Source organism: Belonocnema kinseyi, chromosome 2 (assembly GCF_010883055.1).
Source record: "Belonocnema kinseyi isolate 2016_QV_RU_SX_M_011 chromosome 2, B_treatae_v1, whole genome shotgun sequence".
Taxonomy (NCBI): domain Eukaryota; kingdom Metazoa; phylum Arthropoda; class Insecta; order Hymenoptera; family Cynipidae; genus Belonocnema; species Belonocnema kinseyi.
The window spans coordinates 117,241,880-117,261,089 of record NC_046658.1 but is presented as its reverse complement, the minus strand read 5'-3'; the positions used below and the strand labels follow the sequence as shown (position 1 = coordinate 117,261,089).

Sequence of the window (19,210 nt, the reverse complement as noted above, 5' to 3'; positions counted from 1 at the left end):
TCTGTCGCATTAGTTTTTTGATGAAAAAATAGTTCTCTTTACCTAGAGATTGTCCATCATTTCAGAAAGGGTAAGCCTGGAGGTGGACATCGCGACGCCACTATCACTGCTGCTTTGCACACTGCTGTGGTCATCCGTATCTGATTGGTTGCTCAAATATCCACCCATTCCATCCAATCCAATCACATCTACTTCATCTGTAAAAAAAAAGAATACCATTAAAAAAAAGTTTCTAAATCATTTTTGAAATCAATAAGAAGACATAAAATATGCTATCCAATGTATGATATCCTAACAGTAGCAATGATAAAAATAATTGTTCTTTATTTAAAATAAAAAGATTGTTATCAACTTAAGTCTTAATAAAAGAAAAGCTCCTGTTTGTTCCTGATATGAATGAATACAGTCAATAAATTTTATTATTCAATTAGCACAAATAGCGCGTTACGCGCGCTTATTACCCGGTACTTATTTTGATTGCCTAATTAAGAAATTTAAATTTATGCATTCATTTAAAGCGTCATAACATATAATCAGCAATCGTAAATTAAAATAAATATTAAAATAGCTACATAAGCTTTCATAAAGCTTTCATACAATTTTAATTTTTACCATAATTTTAATCGATTGTCAGTAATCTGTAACTTTTCTTTAAATATAAGGTATTATATCAGCAGGAAATAATTTCAAAGAAAAAATTATCAGGTTAATATGTGATTTTATATCGTAATACGATGTCCTTAAATGATATTAGGGAATTCTGAGTCTTCCATTTTCAAAATTGATTTATTTTTCAAATGTTTGCAATTTTCATTCGCCAACTTGTTTAATTTTTGATGTTTTTAGCCAAAAGTCAAGTTTTCAGTTCTAAATTTTCCAAACTGTAGAAATTTCGAATTGCAAGTCATAAAAGCTATAGAATTTTTAATTGTAAATCTTAAAACTTTCATCATATTTAATTGTACATATTCAAAATTAAAAACTATTCAATTTTTAAGATTTGAAATTCAAAGTTTAAACATTACATTTTTCATTTAAAATTGAAATCCTTTGTAGAAAAGTCATCAATTTATTTGAAATTTTGTTTCTTTCTTGACTATACAAAAATCTTTCTTGCTTGAAAATTCAACTATTTTGGTAGAAATTTCATCTTTTGGGTTGAATATTACTACTTTATTAAAAATTAACTTTTCTTTGGTAGAAGATTAATGTAAAATTAAAATATTTTTTTAATGAAACATCAAGTTTCTTAGCTGAAAATTTAAACACTCCAGTTTTAATAAAAAAGAGTTATTGTTTTTTAGTTGAAATTTCGTCTTTATCGTTGGAAATTTTACTAGATTTGGTTAAAAATTCACATTTTTATTTGACAATTGAACTATTTGGTTAAAAATTCATCTAATTTGTGGAAAGTGAAATATTTTGACTCGAAATTAATGCCTTTTCAATTTAATGTTCTATAGTACACACATTAATTTTATAAAAAAGGATTTCTTCCCTATTTCTTCTGTGATTTATTGAGTTGAAAAAAACTTTTTTTGGCTTCTTTTTGTAAGTGTAGTCAGTTGGTTTAAAATTATGATATGTTTCGAATATTAACCTAATAAACTAAACTAATGTGAAGTTAGTTTAAATAAAAAAAGAAGTGGAAAACCATAAAAAGTTTAACCGAATGAACTTTTTTATATGTTAAATCTCTAATCGATTAAACGTAGAAATTTCTCCCTTTTTCCTCGTTTGGAAATTTTTGTCTCTAATGAGCCGCAAAGTTAGATAGTTTGGAAATATGTTTTTAATGATAAATCTTTTTAAAGCTTATTTTGCATAGAATTATTCCTCATAAAATAAATTACTATTCAAACTTAAATAAAAATTTTTAAATAGACAATGAACTTATGATTCGTTCACATCTGCAGGGATTGCTTATGAATATTTTCATATTTCTTTGAATTGAATTCTAAATAATTAACCTCATATTCTTAAAAGAAGTATTTTTATTTAAAAAATTTTAAAAATAATGAATTTTAATATTTGCAATTTTAGAAATGTTTTAATTTTTGGGGTTATTATTTATTCCCTTTTGGAAAATGTAATAATCTAAATAGATTGTTTCATAATTAATCACAAAAAAAATTATTCAAATTGATGAAACATTCAACTGGTCAAATGCAGATTACTAATAAATATTGGGCAGGGCTTTCTCAGTGTCCTTTCTTAAATGGCGCTAAGCAGGGCACTTTCAGCACGGATTATTTAATCGGTTTTCATGTCCACTAATAATATCATAAATCCCATTAATTTAAATGAACACGAACTCTCCGATTTTCGATGGAACATTAAAAAGGGAGCGTGTGGCATCGCCATAAAAATTATGAAGATCGATTCATAACTTTTACGAGCCTCCACTTCATCAGCTAGAATCGATGCGTCGGCTTGCAGAACCGTCTGGTCATAAACACCAAAATAATTTGAACCCGAAACCATTCTCGAATTTTATGCGGAATCGATACGGACCACTCCCGAGTTGGGAGTATCGGTACTGCCATACATGGTACGTGCACGTTGCATGCAACCACGTGCGCCGCGCCCTCCAGAACAGTGCAAAGTGTTCGTAATTTTAGACCCCGGAAAAATATGGCCTCGAGTTCACACCCCCCTCCCCCACTCTTTTTGAAGAAAAAAAACGTATAAAGTAAAGCAAGGTAACGACCAAAGTGGAGTTCCTAGTCCTCGTACCTCCTCCGCTCAGCGATCAAAAAGGAGCTCATGCGAAAGCCTGAGTACGATGGAAAACCCCAGCATGGGAGAGTAGGTATAAGGTGGCCTCGATGAAACGCGAAAAATATCGGCCACCACATAAATATCAGATGTTTTTCAGAGAAATTTTCAACCCTGGCGCGTAGCCCTCCTTACGAGCGCGCGAGAAACGAATTTTCGCCCACGGAAAATCGCCTTATTGTAAAATCCCCTACGTCCTTTACATTCATGGTTTATGGGGCGTTCCTTTTTTCCTAGGAAACTTCAATTTGCGCCGCCGAAGATTTTGATTATAGAATCTGAATAAATTTACTATTTGGTATTTTAGTACATCGGCGGCATTCTTCCTCTCACAGTAACTATGGGATCAAAAATAGGGTACATAGGCTACTTTCTTAAGATAGTCTTTTCACCGTTTTTTTCTTCTGTTTTTAGACAAAATTGAGTATGATAAAGAAGTTGTTAAAGGCAAATGCATTTTTTAACTTTGAAAAATCTTTATATCAGCTTAAGATTTTCTACCGATAGTATCTACTGTATTTGTATCAGAAATTTTTTTGAGGTATTGAAGGCATTGTTTTAATCGGAACCAGCTTGTTTTGAAATACAAGAACATGACTTTGCTAGAAATGGACTGTTTTGTTGAAAATTTATAATTTCGATATAAAAATGTAACTGTTTTGTTAAAACGTCATACTTTTTGGTTGAGAATTCAAAGGTTTTTTGGTTTGGAAATTCGACAAATAGGTATAATAAAGAAGTCAATAAAGGCAGTTGATTTTGTTTGAACAATGGATAGTCATTTTTTTGTTGTTAAAAATGAATTTTTTAACCACGCAAAATTTTTAAAACAACTAAAGATTTCCTAACGGTAAGAATACATTAGAAACATTTTAAGCAGCTAAAAAAAAAGATAAATATAATAATTTGAAATTTATAATTAAAAATTTTTTTATTTTCAATTAATTCAGCTTTTCCTTGTTTTTTAGCCGCTGTATTTCTATAAAAAAGAGTTGAAAATTCATAATTTCGGATTGGCACGAAATTTGTATTTTTGGCTTGAAAATTCAATTGTTTGGTTAAAAATTCATCACGTTCGTTAAAGATTGAGCTATTTCATTGAATATTTTTAGTTTTTAAACATGCGTTTTTCACTAAAAATTTACCTTTGAACTATTTTGCTGAATATTTTTTTATGCCAAACATAAATTTTTCCCTGAAAATTTAACTATTCTGTTTTGCCAAAGTTATATTTCCAGTTAAAAATTCAAATATTTAGTTAAAATTCAACTACATGGTTTAAAGTTAAACTCCTTTGCTAAAAATTAAATTTATGTTTGTTAAAAATAAAACTATTTTGTTTAATATTTATGTTTCTTTTAAATTACTTTTTTAGCTGAAAATTCATGTGTTTTGATGAAGAGTCGCTTTTTTTTGGTAGTAAATTAAATCTTCTTGGGTGAAAATTCATCTTTATGGTCGAAAATGCAAATACTTGGTTAAAATTTGTGTTCTATTTTCAAAAATTAATTTACTGGTTTTAAGAGTCAGAATTTTAATTCAAAATTTATCTTTTTGGTAGAAACATCAACTATTTTGTCGAAAATTCTTCTTTTTTTGTTAATTTTTTTGTGATTAAAAATTAAAATCTTTTCTGATCAAAATATCAGTTAATTCACTTTATTATTTATAATTCATATTTTTTCGTTGAAATTTCAATTGCTTGGTTGAAACTTGAACTTATTTTTTTATAAATCCAGCTTAGTTTTTTAAGTTTCATCAATTTAGTTTAAAATTCATTTTCCTGATTAAGAATTTGAATTTTGGTTCTTTTTTTTTCTAAAAAATTAACTTGATAATTGAAAATTGAACCATTTGAAAGATGAACTATTTTGTTTGAAATTAGTTTTCTGTTCGAAATTAATTATTTAATAAAAAATTTAACCAATAAAATTTTTGGTTAAAGATTGATCTTTTCCAGCTGGAAATTAAACTATTTGTAGAAATAAAAGTTGTGTGCAAATAATTTTTGATCCGGAAAAATGAATCTTTTTAGATTAATCGAGAAATCGCGTGTTGCTCAATTTAAAAAAATGCTCATTCCACACACCGCTCCGACACGGGTCGCTGATAACTCTCTCTTGCGACCCGAGTCGAAATTTAGACCCTACTTGGAAGTTGCAGCTCCCTATTAGAACCCGCTTTGACGCGATTCAAACTTATAGCCCCTGCTTTAAACTTTCAACTCCTAGAGAATGAAACATTAGAGCTGTAGCACCTCTCTGAAGCTACTTTGAATCTTTAGAGTCTACATTTTTATAACTCAAGGCCCTACTTTGACGCTGTTTAACCTCCCCTTCAATAATGACCCTACATTGCATCTTTTGAGCCTACAATGTTCGAACTTCATGAAAATAAAGTAAAAATTATTTTTTACTTAGGTTAATTGAACTCATTGGTCATCTAAATGACTGAATGCACACTTAATTAACAAAAATATTTAATTCAAGATTTAACCTAATTGTCATTAATTATTTATATATAAATCAATACTTCTTTCCAATGCTTAATCACATAAAAATATTTTCTCTTAACTGAAAATGGTGAAAATTTGTATGAGACTGATATTCATCATGAAAAATTACTGAATACTGTCGATTAATAAGTAATTATAAACATTTTTATCAATAATTAATGAAAGTTTATTTATTAAACAGCCATGCAAATTGAGAATCACAACAAATTATAAGAATAAAATATTTTCTATCGCTAACAACAAATATTATGTAAGAAATAAAATATTTGAAACATATACTGAAATATATATTTAATAATTATAATTAAATTCACAGATTGTCAGTAAATTTTTATTACAGTATTACGGTTAATTTATTTGTAACATGATATTATGGAGAAAATGATTTTTTCCAAGGAACAGTACCACATTTCCAATGGTTTGGTCATTTTCGTTACTAAACAAGAATAATTAAGAGCTTCTGAAACATTTTTTAGAGGAATATTACTATTTACGTGTTTTTACTATTTACGATTTAGGAGGAAACATTTTTTTTACAAAATGTTAACTGCTTTAATTTTTTATCATATTTATTGGAGAATAAGAACAGCTAAATGTATGAAAAATAATTGACTACTCATCTCGAATTTTGAGACGAGACAATTGGGTATAAAACCAGTATTGTTATTGTTAATATAAACTTATTTCCTGATGAATATTAGATTCAATCTTGAACTCGATATTTGTATTTTTCAGTAAAATTTGATAAATTATGATGCTGAACAACTTTTTTAAAAATCTTTGCTTCATAAAGAGATAAAAAGATATTTTTATTGAAATCAGCAAGTTTGATATTGTATTCATTTAAGTAATAAATAACACAGAATCAAATTTAAATATGTAGCCTCAAGTTTTTTTAAAGCTTATAACGTAGAATACTTCTAAAAAACAGAATAAATGTATATTGAACTCTTTAAAAATTGCTTCAAAAATTTAAAGACACCGAAAGTTAAAAAATAGTAATTATTCAATTAATTGTTTTGGATTTAAAAAGATTTTGGACCTTAAATTATTGGGAAAGTGCTAGTGATTTTTATTAGTACTTGCGGATTTTTCAGTGCACTATGTTCAAGTGTCATAATAAAAAAATTCTATTAAGAATAAGTCTAAAAAATAAGTACGAATATACTTGATATTTATATCACAGATATTATTTTATTTTTTCCGATAAATAACGAAACTTATTTTTATTAATCTCTATTGGTGTGAGATTATAGAGAACGTGCTTTGATGCCACATGTCCTACAGTGGTAGTTTGAGCTTTAAAAGAGGGTCTAATTTATCTTAATTACAGACCCTACTTTGACGCAAAACGTGGAAAAACGGCCGATCTCGGACACTTTTAGCGTCAAAGTAGGGTATAAATTGCAGTGAAATCACCGCTTATTTAGAACCTACTTTACAGCTTCCAGCCCTACTAAGGTAGGAGTTACGTCTTCAAAATAGGGCCTAAATTTCGACTGGGGAATCACCCCGGGTGGGGAGCGTCACATAGCCATCGTATATTACAGTTCATACATAGAGCCGAAAAAAAGTTGATTTGAGGAATTGTTAAAGGATTTGGGCATATTAGGAAGTCGAATTAATTAGTATTAGAAACATCAGTTGTGCCGCATGTTTCGTTGCAACTACATATACAAGATTAGGGGAGTGAGCGTTTGGCAGTAAGGAAAGGAGAGTTCGTCGCCAAGGATGCATTTTGCCTGCAAATAATTAAACTTTACGATCTCGCCGGTTAATTAGAACCAACAGAGGCAAGCTCGGCTGCGAATAATGGTTAATTCCACTTTAATGACGCCTTTAGTTCCAACGCGTTTCGCTCGACCGTTGTACGCCAAATCCCGTTAAACATCATTTCAAATTTTTTTACTTTAAGATACTTCAGTTGTTCAAGACGGTCCAGGAGTCTTCCATGTCTCTAATGAAGAGTGACGGCCAGCTAAAGAAACAGTCCAAGTTGCTCTTACCTTTTTTGGCTCCCGAAAAAGCACAAAATTTATATCTCGGGGATCACAGCCGTTCAGTAATTTAATTTTTGGTAAAAAGAGAGATTTAAAAAAAAAGGCATTAATAAGGGATTTCACTTACAATCAACTCCCGAGATAAGCACCCTAAGTTTACGCGATTCCTAGAACTTGAAGCCTCGGAATTTGGTGATATGGGGAATGCAGGAACGAAAGAGAGGATGTACTCAGTCACACACTATGTATAAACTGTACATAATTTTTCCGCCTGGGTGTATACGTGTTGATTCCTACGAGATATGATGAAGGCAAATGCAGGCTATACCCGAAACCGTGCTTATTTCGGTAGTTGAGTTTATTATTAAAAAAATTTTTTTTATCATATGAGTATCCCGTGAATCTTGAACGAAAATGACCTCTAAGAGTAGGACCGTTTATTTAGAAGGTTTTATAGTTATTTTCATGTTAATTTTTTTAGCTAGCTTTGAAATATCTATTAAATTCTTTATTAGAAATTAGAAAAGATACTTGAAATATGCTCATGTTGACATTTTTTTAAATGCATTTTTATGAGTGGATAGATTTTGATTCGTTATAAGTTTTAATCTTTTGTCTAGTTTATTATGTGCAGTACAGAATTCAGAGTCATTTAAGGTATTTTCTAGCTAAAGCTTAAATGTTCAAAACTTTTAAAATAAAACCTGAAAAAAGATTAGCATTTAAAAAAAAGAAAAAAATATTAGTCAAGAAATTAACAAAATCATGAAAAGATACAAATTTACGATAATACGTAATTTTCTAATATGTAAAATTAAACCATATAATAATAATTCACTTGACATTAATTGAAGGATACCAATATACGCTGGTTCTTGCATGTTATTCGCAAATTCCAAAATAATTTTCTGCAATTACAACTAACATTCATTTACATGAAAGAACGTTTTACATATTTTATTACATGTTTAAAATTATTAAGAATGAATAAAAATTTGCATTTATTTTCCTCTTGAATATGAACTGAATAAATAAAAGAACCCAATAAGAAAATTTAATTATTTTTTGGTTAAATAGACTCCTACTATATTTTTAGTTGATAATTTTTCTTCGTTAACAATTTTATTATATGGTTGAAAACCTAAGAATTTTCTTGAAAATTCAACGATTTGGTTAAAAATTCATACTTTGTGGATTAAAATTTAAATATTTTTTGTAGAAAATTCAACATTTTTTGATTAAAATTTATAATTCCAGGTAGAACAATCAACTGTTTTTTTTAGAATATCTGTCTTTTTGGCTTGAAAATTAAACAATTTGGTTGAATTTCTTTTACTTCTTGCCTGAAGAATCTTTTTTGGTTTGAAAATTCATCTCTTGTGATAGAAATTTCATCCTTCTGGGTTCAAAATGCAGTTGCTTGGTTGAAATTCCATCTGTATTGCTAGATGATTCAAATCTTTTATTGCAAAATCGTATTTTTATTTTATAAACCTAAATGTTTTTAATTTTTAATATTTTTTCTATTAAATATCAACTATTACATTTTTTGCTGTGAATTTATCTTTTTTGAGTGACAATTGACCTATTTGACTCAAAGTTCAAATACTTGGTTAAAATTAATTTCTTTCGTAGACTTATCAAGTAGTTAAAAATGTGTCTCTTTGGTCGTTTTTTGAATGCATTGAACTGCTTTTGTTTTAAAGTGAAAATATCTTTTGATTTAAATATCAACTAGTAGATTTTTGGCTGAAAAATAAATTTTTTGTTCGGAAAAGCAACTATTTTTTTAATGATTAATATAATGGTTGGCAATTCATCAACTTAAATAAATTGATGTTAGTATTTTTTGCCTATTGGTCAAAAATCAATATATTTTAATATTAATTTTTAAGTTGTAAAAAAATTGTCTCTAGCTCCATTGTGATCCGAACCCAGGTCTTTCAGACTGCCGGTCTGATGCATGATATGAGAGCATCACACCGGCAATCTGAAACACCTGGGTTCGGATCTCAACGGAGCTAGAGAAAATTTTTTCTCAACTTAAAAATTAAAAATCAATATTGAAAAATATTGATTTTTGACCAGTAAACAAAAAAGACGGAACATAAATTTATTCAATACATTTATCTGGTCGACAACAATAACAAAAGAAAGTTCATCAATTTATTTGAAAATTCTTTTTTCTTTGTAGCAATATTTTTATTTTAAATATTATAAATTCGAACTGTTTTAATTTAAATTTTTTAGATTTTTAAATTAAATTTGTATTTTAATTTGAGGGGAAATAAGATAATTTGGTCGAAACCCTTGATTTTAAGGATTTTTAAATTTTAAGGGGATAAAAAGGGAATTAGGTGAAAAAGGGAACAGACTGTGATCCCTGGTGCATAAATGAAACAAGTGCACATAAATAAAAAAATTGAAGAGAATGAGAAGCGAAAATATAATAAATAAAGTAAATAAAAGAACGAAACGTGATACCTTCCACCCGCAGTTTAAGAACGGAAGTGCTTCAGTCATGATTGACCAATCAATTGGAGGTGTCACATCTCTTGACGTTAATTTATTATTTCTTCTTCTCTAAAAGATCAATTAAATTTATATGGACTGCCGTTGACTGTCAATTAATTTCTACACGAGAATTAAAAGTTCGAGTTGAATGAAATTCATATTAAAATTACTTTCGCCCAAGAAAAGTTTTATCAATACAAAACTTGGATGTCATGGTAGAGAAGCGAAACGATTAAACGTTATCGCTAAAGAAATTAAACTAAAGCTATTAGGAGTGGTGACGACAGGAAAAACGAGTGGCTCCTTTTGACAAAGAAATAGAAAAGAATGGAGAAGCAGTTTTATTCTCCAGGACGATAAAAATCGCTTCAATAATTTATACGAGGCAATCGCCGTACGTGCGGATGCGACAATACATATATAGATATATAAAAAGCAGTTTTTGAACATAGAAGCATGTGTCACCTAGGGAAAGTTGCTGCTGATATTTTGCACCACATGGTGCTGAAGTATTCGTTTCACGTGCTCTCGCGTTTACTTCTCGTTCACAAAATCCATTTTCCTTTCTCATTTTCGATATTTACTTTGTATTGTAAAACAAATAGGGCCCAGCGTGGGAGGAGGTATTCCAATTTAAATCGAATAACCGACTCTATGTACTCTCTCCACATAAAATTCGATCTGTGAAATTGAAAACTGGGTTTTCTATCAAATTTCAAGATTTGGTTTTCAATTTAACGAAATAATTTTTACAATATTCCCGCAGAGAATTAAAATAACTTCACGAACATTGAGTTAAACTTAAATGTAAAGGAAAGGCGACTAAACTCAACTAAATACAGAGGAAAAAAATAATATTCAAAGTGAATTCATATGACACTGGAACCTGGAATTAAGAAGGATTTTGGACATGGCTTGCAGTCACCTTGAACTTAAGTCCAGGGTATCCAAACGTAAGATTTCAGGGATGTGTGAACAATTTCTGTTGAATTTGGACGCATAATGACATTTGGAGTAAATAACGTTCTGACAGCACTGCCCTCATATTGTTTTACAGGCTTGATTGAACAACGCCTCTCTTTCCGTCCCGCGGTTCTCACATCATCAAAATGCCGTAGACTGAAATTCTAGGAATATCGTAAATCCGGGGTTCTTAATTACAGGATCCAGTCTGATTTGAAGTGACATTAACTCAATGCAGCTAAAATTTACCTAAACACCTGAGAACTAATTTCACTGAACTAAAACTAAATTAAAGCAGGGTCGCTACAATATTCAATTTCCAGATTCCCCTGACCTTTCTTAATTTTTCTTTTAGCCAAGAAAACAAACCTACACTCAGGGGTTAATGTAAAAAGGTTCTTATTGTTTTCAAAATTTATTTTGAATACTTTTAGAAATAACAGTTATACAGGATTTTGTAAGGGTTTATCCACAAATGACGTAAAACACACGTGAACTATATGGATTTTCAAATAAGTAGTTGAGTTTTTAATTCGAAACAATAAATTTTTAAATAAAAATGGAAGAATTAAACTTTCAATTAAGATAATTAATAATATTGAACTATAAAAAAGTAATGTTCAACAAGAAAATTAAATTATAAAGCAAAAGTCATGAATCTTCGATAAAAGATTAATTTTCAACAAAAAGAGTAATAGTTGATATTTCCACCAAAAAATGTTTTAATTTTCAATCAAATTTAACCAAGAAAGATTTTTCAGTCAATCATGGAAAAACCCTAATCTAAAATGTTGAATTTTCAAGCCATAAAGAAGAATTTCCAGCAAACCAGTTTTTCAACCCAAAAATATGGGAATTCTACAGTAATAATTCAAATTTCCGCTAACAGAAGACGAGTTTGAACCACATAATTTGATTTGCAACTGAAAAAAATTTATTTTCACACAAAAAATGAATTTTTGAATTCTTATTAAAATAAATTCAACTGAAATGATAAATATTTTTAAAAAATGTAAACAAAGAGCTAAATTTCGAATTGAAAAATATAAAATTTCAAGCAAACATTCAATAGTTAAATTTACAGTTTAAAAATTCATTTACAAACAACAAAAAATCAACAAAATAGTTCAATTTTGAAAAAAAATTTTAACTAAAATAATGTGTCATCAACAAAAAAGAAAAAGTATTTTAAAAAAGTAGTTCCTATTTGAACTAGTTGATATTTCAAACAATAAATACTAATTTTTAATAAAAAAGAGATGTAATTTCTAACAAAATAGATTAATTCTCATTGAAAATGAATGACTTTTTAAACAGAATAATAAATTTAAATTTAACTTTAGTTTATCAAAAGCCAATTGACTGTAAACCTGGCATCTCTGTGGCAATATACCGAAAAATGTAATAAACGAAATAGAAACTTTCCAAAAAATTGAAGTTCCCGAAGTTTTAAATTTTTGAAAAGAAATAAAACTACCAAAAATATTTATTCCCGTAATTTTAAAACCCCAATTTTCAAATTTCCGAAAACAGTAAATTCTCGAAATTTTATATTCCGGAAATTAGAAAATTTTCAAATTCCCGGAAAAATAAGATCTAATATTATAATTCAGAAAAAATAAACCATATATACGTAAATTAAAAGATTGTTCCAACAGAAAAAGCCTATTATGCCTATAACTTCGTGAATTTCGCAATCCACTATTTTCGTAATTTGAAATTTCGGTAATTTACTATTTTCGGGAATTCAAAAATGTACTATATTCGGGAATTTGAAATTTGGTAGTTTAAAATCTCGGGAATTCAAAATTTTGGAATTATAAAATTCCGAGAAGAAATATTTTCGGAAGTTTTATTTTCTTTCGAGACATTTATGTTTAAGTATTAATTTTTTGATATTTTTCCATATTACGTATTTGGAAAAGGCGGCAAAATTATAATTTTAATATTCATTTTTTTGAGTGAAAAGAGAATTAATTTTTACATTTTTCTAATACGTGTCATTAAATAGCATCCCAAAGTACTTGAAAACGTTAAAACCAGAATTTTAAAAAACTGGTCCTTATTCGGTAGTTAGCCTCATGTCTTTATTTATACGTACTATTTTTATACTAGAAAGCATACAAATAATTATTTTAATCGTATAAATAATGAACATTCCCTTTTTAAAATTCTACCAACAAGTCTAACTTTTCCATGGAGACTGCTCGAAATGCAAAGAGGTATGTGCCATAACGTCTGAACCACAAAACTATTCCTAATGTACTATAATAGTATAATTTCACGCATCCATGATCACCCAATGGCTAAATATCACACAATGGTCCTTCAAGCCAAATGTAATGATTACACAAAACAATTCATGAATAAAATAAATTTCCAGAAAGCAAAACAACCAATTTAAAAGGGGTCCTAATGACCACTCCTAGTGGGAAGTTAAAAGTAATTTCTTATCCCTAATAACATCTTTACCCCATGACTTTTACAACGTTCCCGAACACCCGTTGGATATTCGGCTCGGTTATTTACCCATGCTCGCATTCGCTCGTAAATACAAGTGAATATAGCCGCGAGGCTAGCCACGAGGCAAACGTTCTCACATATTCGTGGCACAACCCGTCGTTCTTCGCTCTTCCCTCCCAATCCCCGGAACCAACCCAACAAACTCTTACCCCCAGATATTCTCTTCTTTTCTCTTATTTCCTTGTTTTTCTACTCTCTCTCCCCTCCACTCTCCCCCCCCCTCTCTTATTTTGAAGGCGGACTGACCATGACTCGATCGAATATTTTTAACAAAGTGTGAACCCAAGTATTTTTAGCCAATGACACACTTACCCACATGCTCTTTTTTTTTAATGACCCAGCCTAAACACTCATGAGGCGCGAAATTAACATTCACTGCCTTGTTTACTACGAGTTTTTGCCTCTTTTTTATTGAATAGACTAGGGTGTGAATTTCGACACTCCCACGCAAATGAGTGTCAGGCGAAAAACAACACTGACGTTTTGCAGAGAAACAAAATATTTTGGTCTATTTATACATCTAGGTCTTTTGCGGATTCTGAACCGATCAGTTTGCGTTTATAATCATTTTAGTATAATAATACTCACATTTTGCTCAAAATAAATATGAATATTGAACAAAGTAGTTCCACTTTAAATTAGTCTTTATCTAAAACAAAAAATATTTAAGCTCTAAACAAAAAAAGTTGTATTAAAAAAATGCAATTTCTATCAATATAGATGAATTTTCAAACCAAAAATACGAGTTTTCAATAAAGAATGACTTCTTAAATTTTTTTTGAATTTTCAACAAAATATTAAATTAAACTTCAACTTCAGTTTATCAAAAATTTCTCGACTCTTTAACTCGGACATAAATGTGGAAAAATACTGAAAAAATAATAATCGACGCAGAAGCTTTCCGAAAAATCGAAATTTCTAAAGTTTAAAATTATCGAAAGCAAATGAATTTAAATGAAGCATTTCTTTGTTCAGCTACTTCAAACTAACATCCGATGAATGTTGAATGTGCATCGTTCACTTTTTATGCATATAGTTTTCGTTTTTGTTCACAATCAAAGGCGCTTTGAAAAATAATTTACTTAATTTTTAACATAACCTGCCACAAATTTGATGTTTTTTAATAAACTAGAAGTTCGTTGAAAATGAATCACATTCTGGTTAAAACTGAAATAGTTTCTATTCATTTTTAACCAATTCGGTTAATTTTAAATAAAAATTTCGATTATTTTGACCGAAATGAGACATTTATGATATTTTGAATTTTCTGAAAATCTATTTGAATTTTGTTCAAATGAACCAGATGTTTGAAGTTGGCTACAGATTGTTCATACCTAAAAACTCCTAAATTCAATCCGGGATCTACCATTTATTTCAAAATCAACCAGTTGCTGGTTCAATTTCACTTGGTTTCTAAAATTTTTTAAATCACTCCAGCTCATTTTAATCAAAAACCGAAAAAAACTAAGTTCAGTTTGTTTTGAAGGTTTATTTTGCATGAAATTAGACTATTATGAAATTCAAAATTTGCTGAAGCAAGTCCAAGTAAGTTCAGTTCATTCGCAACCAAAATCAAGTTTATTTTGAACAAAATTGGAAATGTTCTGAATACATATGAATTTAAATTTTACCTTAAATCAGTAGGATATTGGTTTATGTTATAGTTATAGATTATCTATTCAAAAGATACTTAATTTAAACCGAGATCTCAATTTATTTCAAATGTATGCAGATGCTAATTCAAGTTGAACTTGGTTCTAATAACTTTGAAGCAAGTCGAAGCACATTTAAAACCATGTTCGATTCATTTTTAACAAAAATCCGATATATTTGATGAAATTCGAATTTTATAAAATTTCAAATTTTTTGAATATCAATTTAAATTTTACTCAAAATCAACCGGATGTTGATTTATGTTGGGTTTAAATAGTCTATTTTAAACGCTCTATATGAAATTCGCGATCTCAATATGTTTCAAAACCAACTAGATGCTCAACCAAGTTCAGCTCACTTTAAACCAAATGCCGTTTATTTGTAATAAACTTCGGTTCATTTTGAACCATATACAGTTTATTTTTAGTTATTGTTGGTTCTGAAATCAATCTGCAATTTCAATTTTTTCTTTTCAAATTCAACCAGATTCTGGTTAATTTTGAACTAGATTCTAATAATCTTGAACCGAAATCGAGTTTATTTTTAAGAAAATTAGACTTTTATAACATTTCAAACTTGCTGAATGTCAATTAAAAATTTTTCTGAGATGAACCGGCTGTTGGTTCTAAATTCAATGCGTAATCTCAATATTTTCTGAATCAAACAAATGCTGTTTTAAGTTGAACCAAGTTCAGTTAATTTTAAACCAAGTCCTGTTCATTTTTACAGAAGTTCAGTTAATTTTTAAATCAACCCAATGTTTTTTTTAACGAAAGCCTTTATCACGTTTCAAATTTGCTGAATGTTAATTTGAATTTTTCTAGTTCACGTTAAACTGGTTTTTAATAATTGTAAAGCAAGTCCAGATCATTCGAAACCAAGTTTGGTTAAGTTTTAACAAATTCCGGCATATTTTTACAAAGGTTTAGTTCATTTTTAATCGAAGCTTGCTTAAAGTTAATTTTAATTCTGCTAAAAAAGAACCAGATGTTGCTTCAAGTTGAACACTGTTCCTATAACCTTGAACCATAATCTGGTTCACTTTGAACCAAAGTACTGGTCATCTTAAAGAAATTTGAAATATGTATATGTATGTCTTTTTTTAATTTGGTTCGAATTAAAACAGACGGTGAATCATGTTGAATATAGATTGCTTAAATTTTATTCGAAATAAACCAGGTGCCAAACCAGGTATTTGCTACATGTAAATTTACTTTTTCTATTTCGTCCTTGTTTAAATTACATTTTATCTAGATTTGAAGACGGTTTCTTCTCTGCGTGAGAGGAAAACTTGTGCAAGATTGTCATAGAAATTGTTTATGATTTTCTAGCGTGCACCCGGTATACTATCGATGCACAGATGAGTGGACTTGATGAATGCGAGCTTGCCCAGGCATTCGTCAATGCCATGTTCGTTAATTTCACTAATTGTGTAAGCGATGAGCGCCCGAGTGGCGCCCAACACTGCTAGATTACAAACCTGGTACTCGGTCCTGATACCCCTTTCCTGCTGTTTTCTCGAGACTGAGAACGAGAACAAAAATTAAACCTAACTCTCTACAAAAGAGGAACACTGTTTCCCATCCCTGAAAACCCACTCTCGATGATCCTCCTCTTCATCCACGTCATGTTAATCCGCTTCCAGCCTTCGCCCGTTATCGCGCTTACGTGTCCCGCTCTTTTTATTTATGTCCCACCGTAAGTCAACAAAGCGGCAGAAAAATATTGTCGAAAACAAACGATAACATTATCGTGCATTCCGATTTTAGGTCCCTGCTGCGTATATCCAATAATTAACGACTCGAGCGAAAGTGCATGCAGATGTGACTCGAAACGAGAATTATATGCTTCATTCTTGTCTACTCCTATCATATAAAAAAAAACGTAGTATTTTTATTCAGTGAATATTCGCGATATCGAGTATAACGTATATTGGAAAGAAATACACATTTATTTTAAACACGAGTAATTTAAAGGAATCTGTGTTATCGTCAGAGATTAACTCTTTAATTAACAGAAAATACTTAACGTAAATTTCAGACAAGATAAAAAATAATTTTTTTTTTAAATTTGTATTATTTTTTCTGAAACAATATTTACTCACGTTGCTCCACTGGGAATCGAAGCACAGAAATTCCGATTTCCGCTCAAGTGTTTTCCAGAGATCGAAAGAAGAATCTTTTTTAAGAAATTTAGACAATGCTTAACGTCATTTTCAGATCTTTTTTCAGAAAAAATATAATTTAAAGACTTTTAAAATTTATTTTCCACCTTGTCTGAAAATGACGTTAATTATTTCTGTTATTTGAAGAGTTAGTCCCTGATGATAATACAGATTCCTTTAAATGACTCAGATTACAAATGTAACACCTAGCTTGAGATTGCGTGTATTTCTGAAAAAAGATTCTTCTTTCTATCCCTCTAATAGCTTAATGACAAAGCACCGAACCGGAAATCTGAAGTTCTGTGGTTAGACTCCCAGTCGAGCGAAAAGAGTAGATCTTTTTTTTCAAACAAAAATGTTAAGTTAGAAATTTAAAAAATTAATTTTATATCATGTCTGAAAACAACGTTAAAGATTTCTGTTACTTGAAGAGATAATCTCTGATAATAATACAGAATTCATTAAATTCCCCGTTTTCTAAATGTAACACCTAGTTTGAGATATCGTGAATTTCTAAAAAAAAAAGATTTTATCTTTCTATCTCTCTAATAGATTAATGGAAAACATTCAACGGGCAATCTTCAATTCTGTGGTTCGATCCCCACTGGAGCGAAAAGAGTAGATCTTTTTTTTCAAACAAAAATGTTAAGTTAGAAATTTAAAAAATTAATTTTATATCATCTCTGAAAACAACGTTAAAGATTTCTGTTACTTGAAGAGATAATCTCTGATAATAATACAGAATTCTTTAAATTTCCCGTTTTCTAAATGTAACACTTAGTTTGAGATATCGTGTATTTCTAAAAAAAAGATTTTATCTTTCAATCTCTCTAATAGCTTAATGGAAAACTCTCAACGGGCAATCTTTAATTCTGTGGTTCGATTCCCACTGGAGCGAAAAGAGTAGATCTTTTTTCAGAAAAATTTAATTTAAAAATTTATTTTTTATCGTGTTTGAAAATAACGTTCGGTAATTTCTGTTACTTGCAGAGATAATCTCTGATGTTGATACACGGAAGTTCTGCGGTTTGATTCCCAATGGAGCGACGAGAGTAGATCAAAAATTTATTTGACATAATCTCCGGTCATTTTCTAAATATTTCACGGCTACCAAAAATTGTTCACAGTCGTTGAAATAAAAAATTCAAACTTTCAAACCTGAAAATGTCTTCATTTGAAGTAATCAAAACTCAACTTTAAATTAAAGCACTCACAGTGAAACTCTTTTTAATTTAAAAACTTAAAAGTATAAAAGCGAAAATTTTTCAATTAAATGCAGTTGAACTGCACAATTTAAAACTTTTATGAATTAAACAGTTAAAAGATTTCTGATTAACAAATACGAAATGTCTACTGTTATGGAATTTTCATAAGAATAACCCCTAAGCCATACTTGACCATTTAGTTTTACGACAAATTCCACAATACTAGTCAGTGCCTAAAAAATATAAATCCACGCTATCATTTTCTATGCTCTAAATTGCCTAATGAATTAATACTTTTTTAAATGTTCATAATGACCATTTTAAGATATTTCATGTTAAAAAAATAAAAAATTGAACGATTACATTCCTTTTTTTCAAACTAAACATTTTTTAGATTAGAAATTAAATTATTTTAATTTTAAATCAGTTCAAAATTAATAATGGTTTAATTGTTATTTGAGGAGTAAGCGAACAAAACGTGATAAATCCGTTGAGATCATTTCTCAATAATTTAAGGATATTGCATTTTGAAATCCATTAATGAAAATATGATTTGAAATGGGCTATTATTGTCTGTCAGGTTTCTAAATAAATGAAAAACAAATCAATCTGTGTAATTTATTACTGTCTGAAAGTTATTAGCAAAATTCAGTAAAGCCATATTTCACTCATTATTCATGATCTACGGATATACAATTTCTTGTTCGCATATTGTATGAGAAGATAATTTTATCCATGATTACTTATTTTTAAGTTAAAAAATAAGATTTTCAATACTTTCGCTTACAAAACAATTTTTTTTCAAAATGTACAATTAAATTGAGAAGTTTGAATTTAATACTCTGAAATTTAAACGATTCTAGGTTTTTTATTTTTAAAAATTCAGTTTAATGTG

At 29.3% G+C, this 19,210-nt stretch overlaps 1 protein-coding gene across 2 annotated transcripts in view; it reads right to left on the bottom strand.

Moving 5' to 3' along the window:
• Positions 1 to 19,210, bottom strand: part of LOC117167030 (max dimerization protein 1-like) — a 453,587-nt gene that overhangs the window by 9,545 nt on the left and 424,832 nt on the right. For both annotated transcript variants that reach the window (XM_033351586.1, XM_033351587.1), the window contains exon 7: positions 43 to 197. In XM_033351586.1, coding sequence (XP_033207477.1) covers positions 43 to 197 — 155 coding nt within the window. The remainder of the gene's footprint in view (positions 1 to 42; positions 198 to 19,210) is intronic.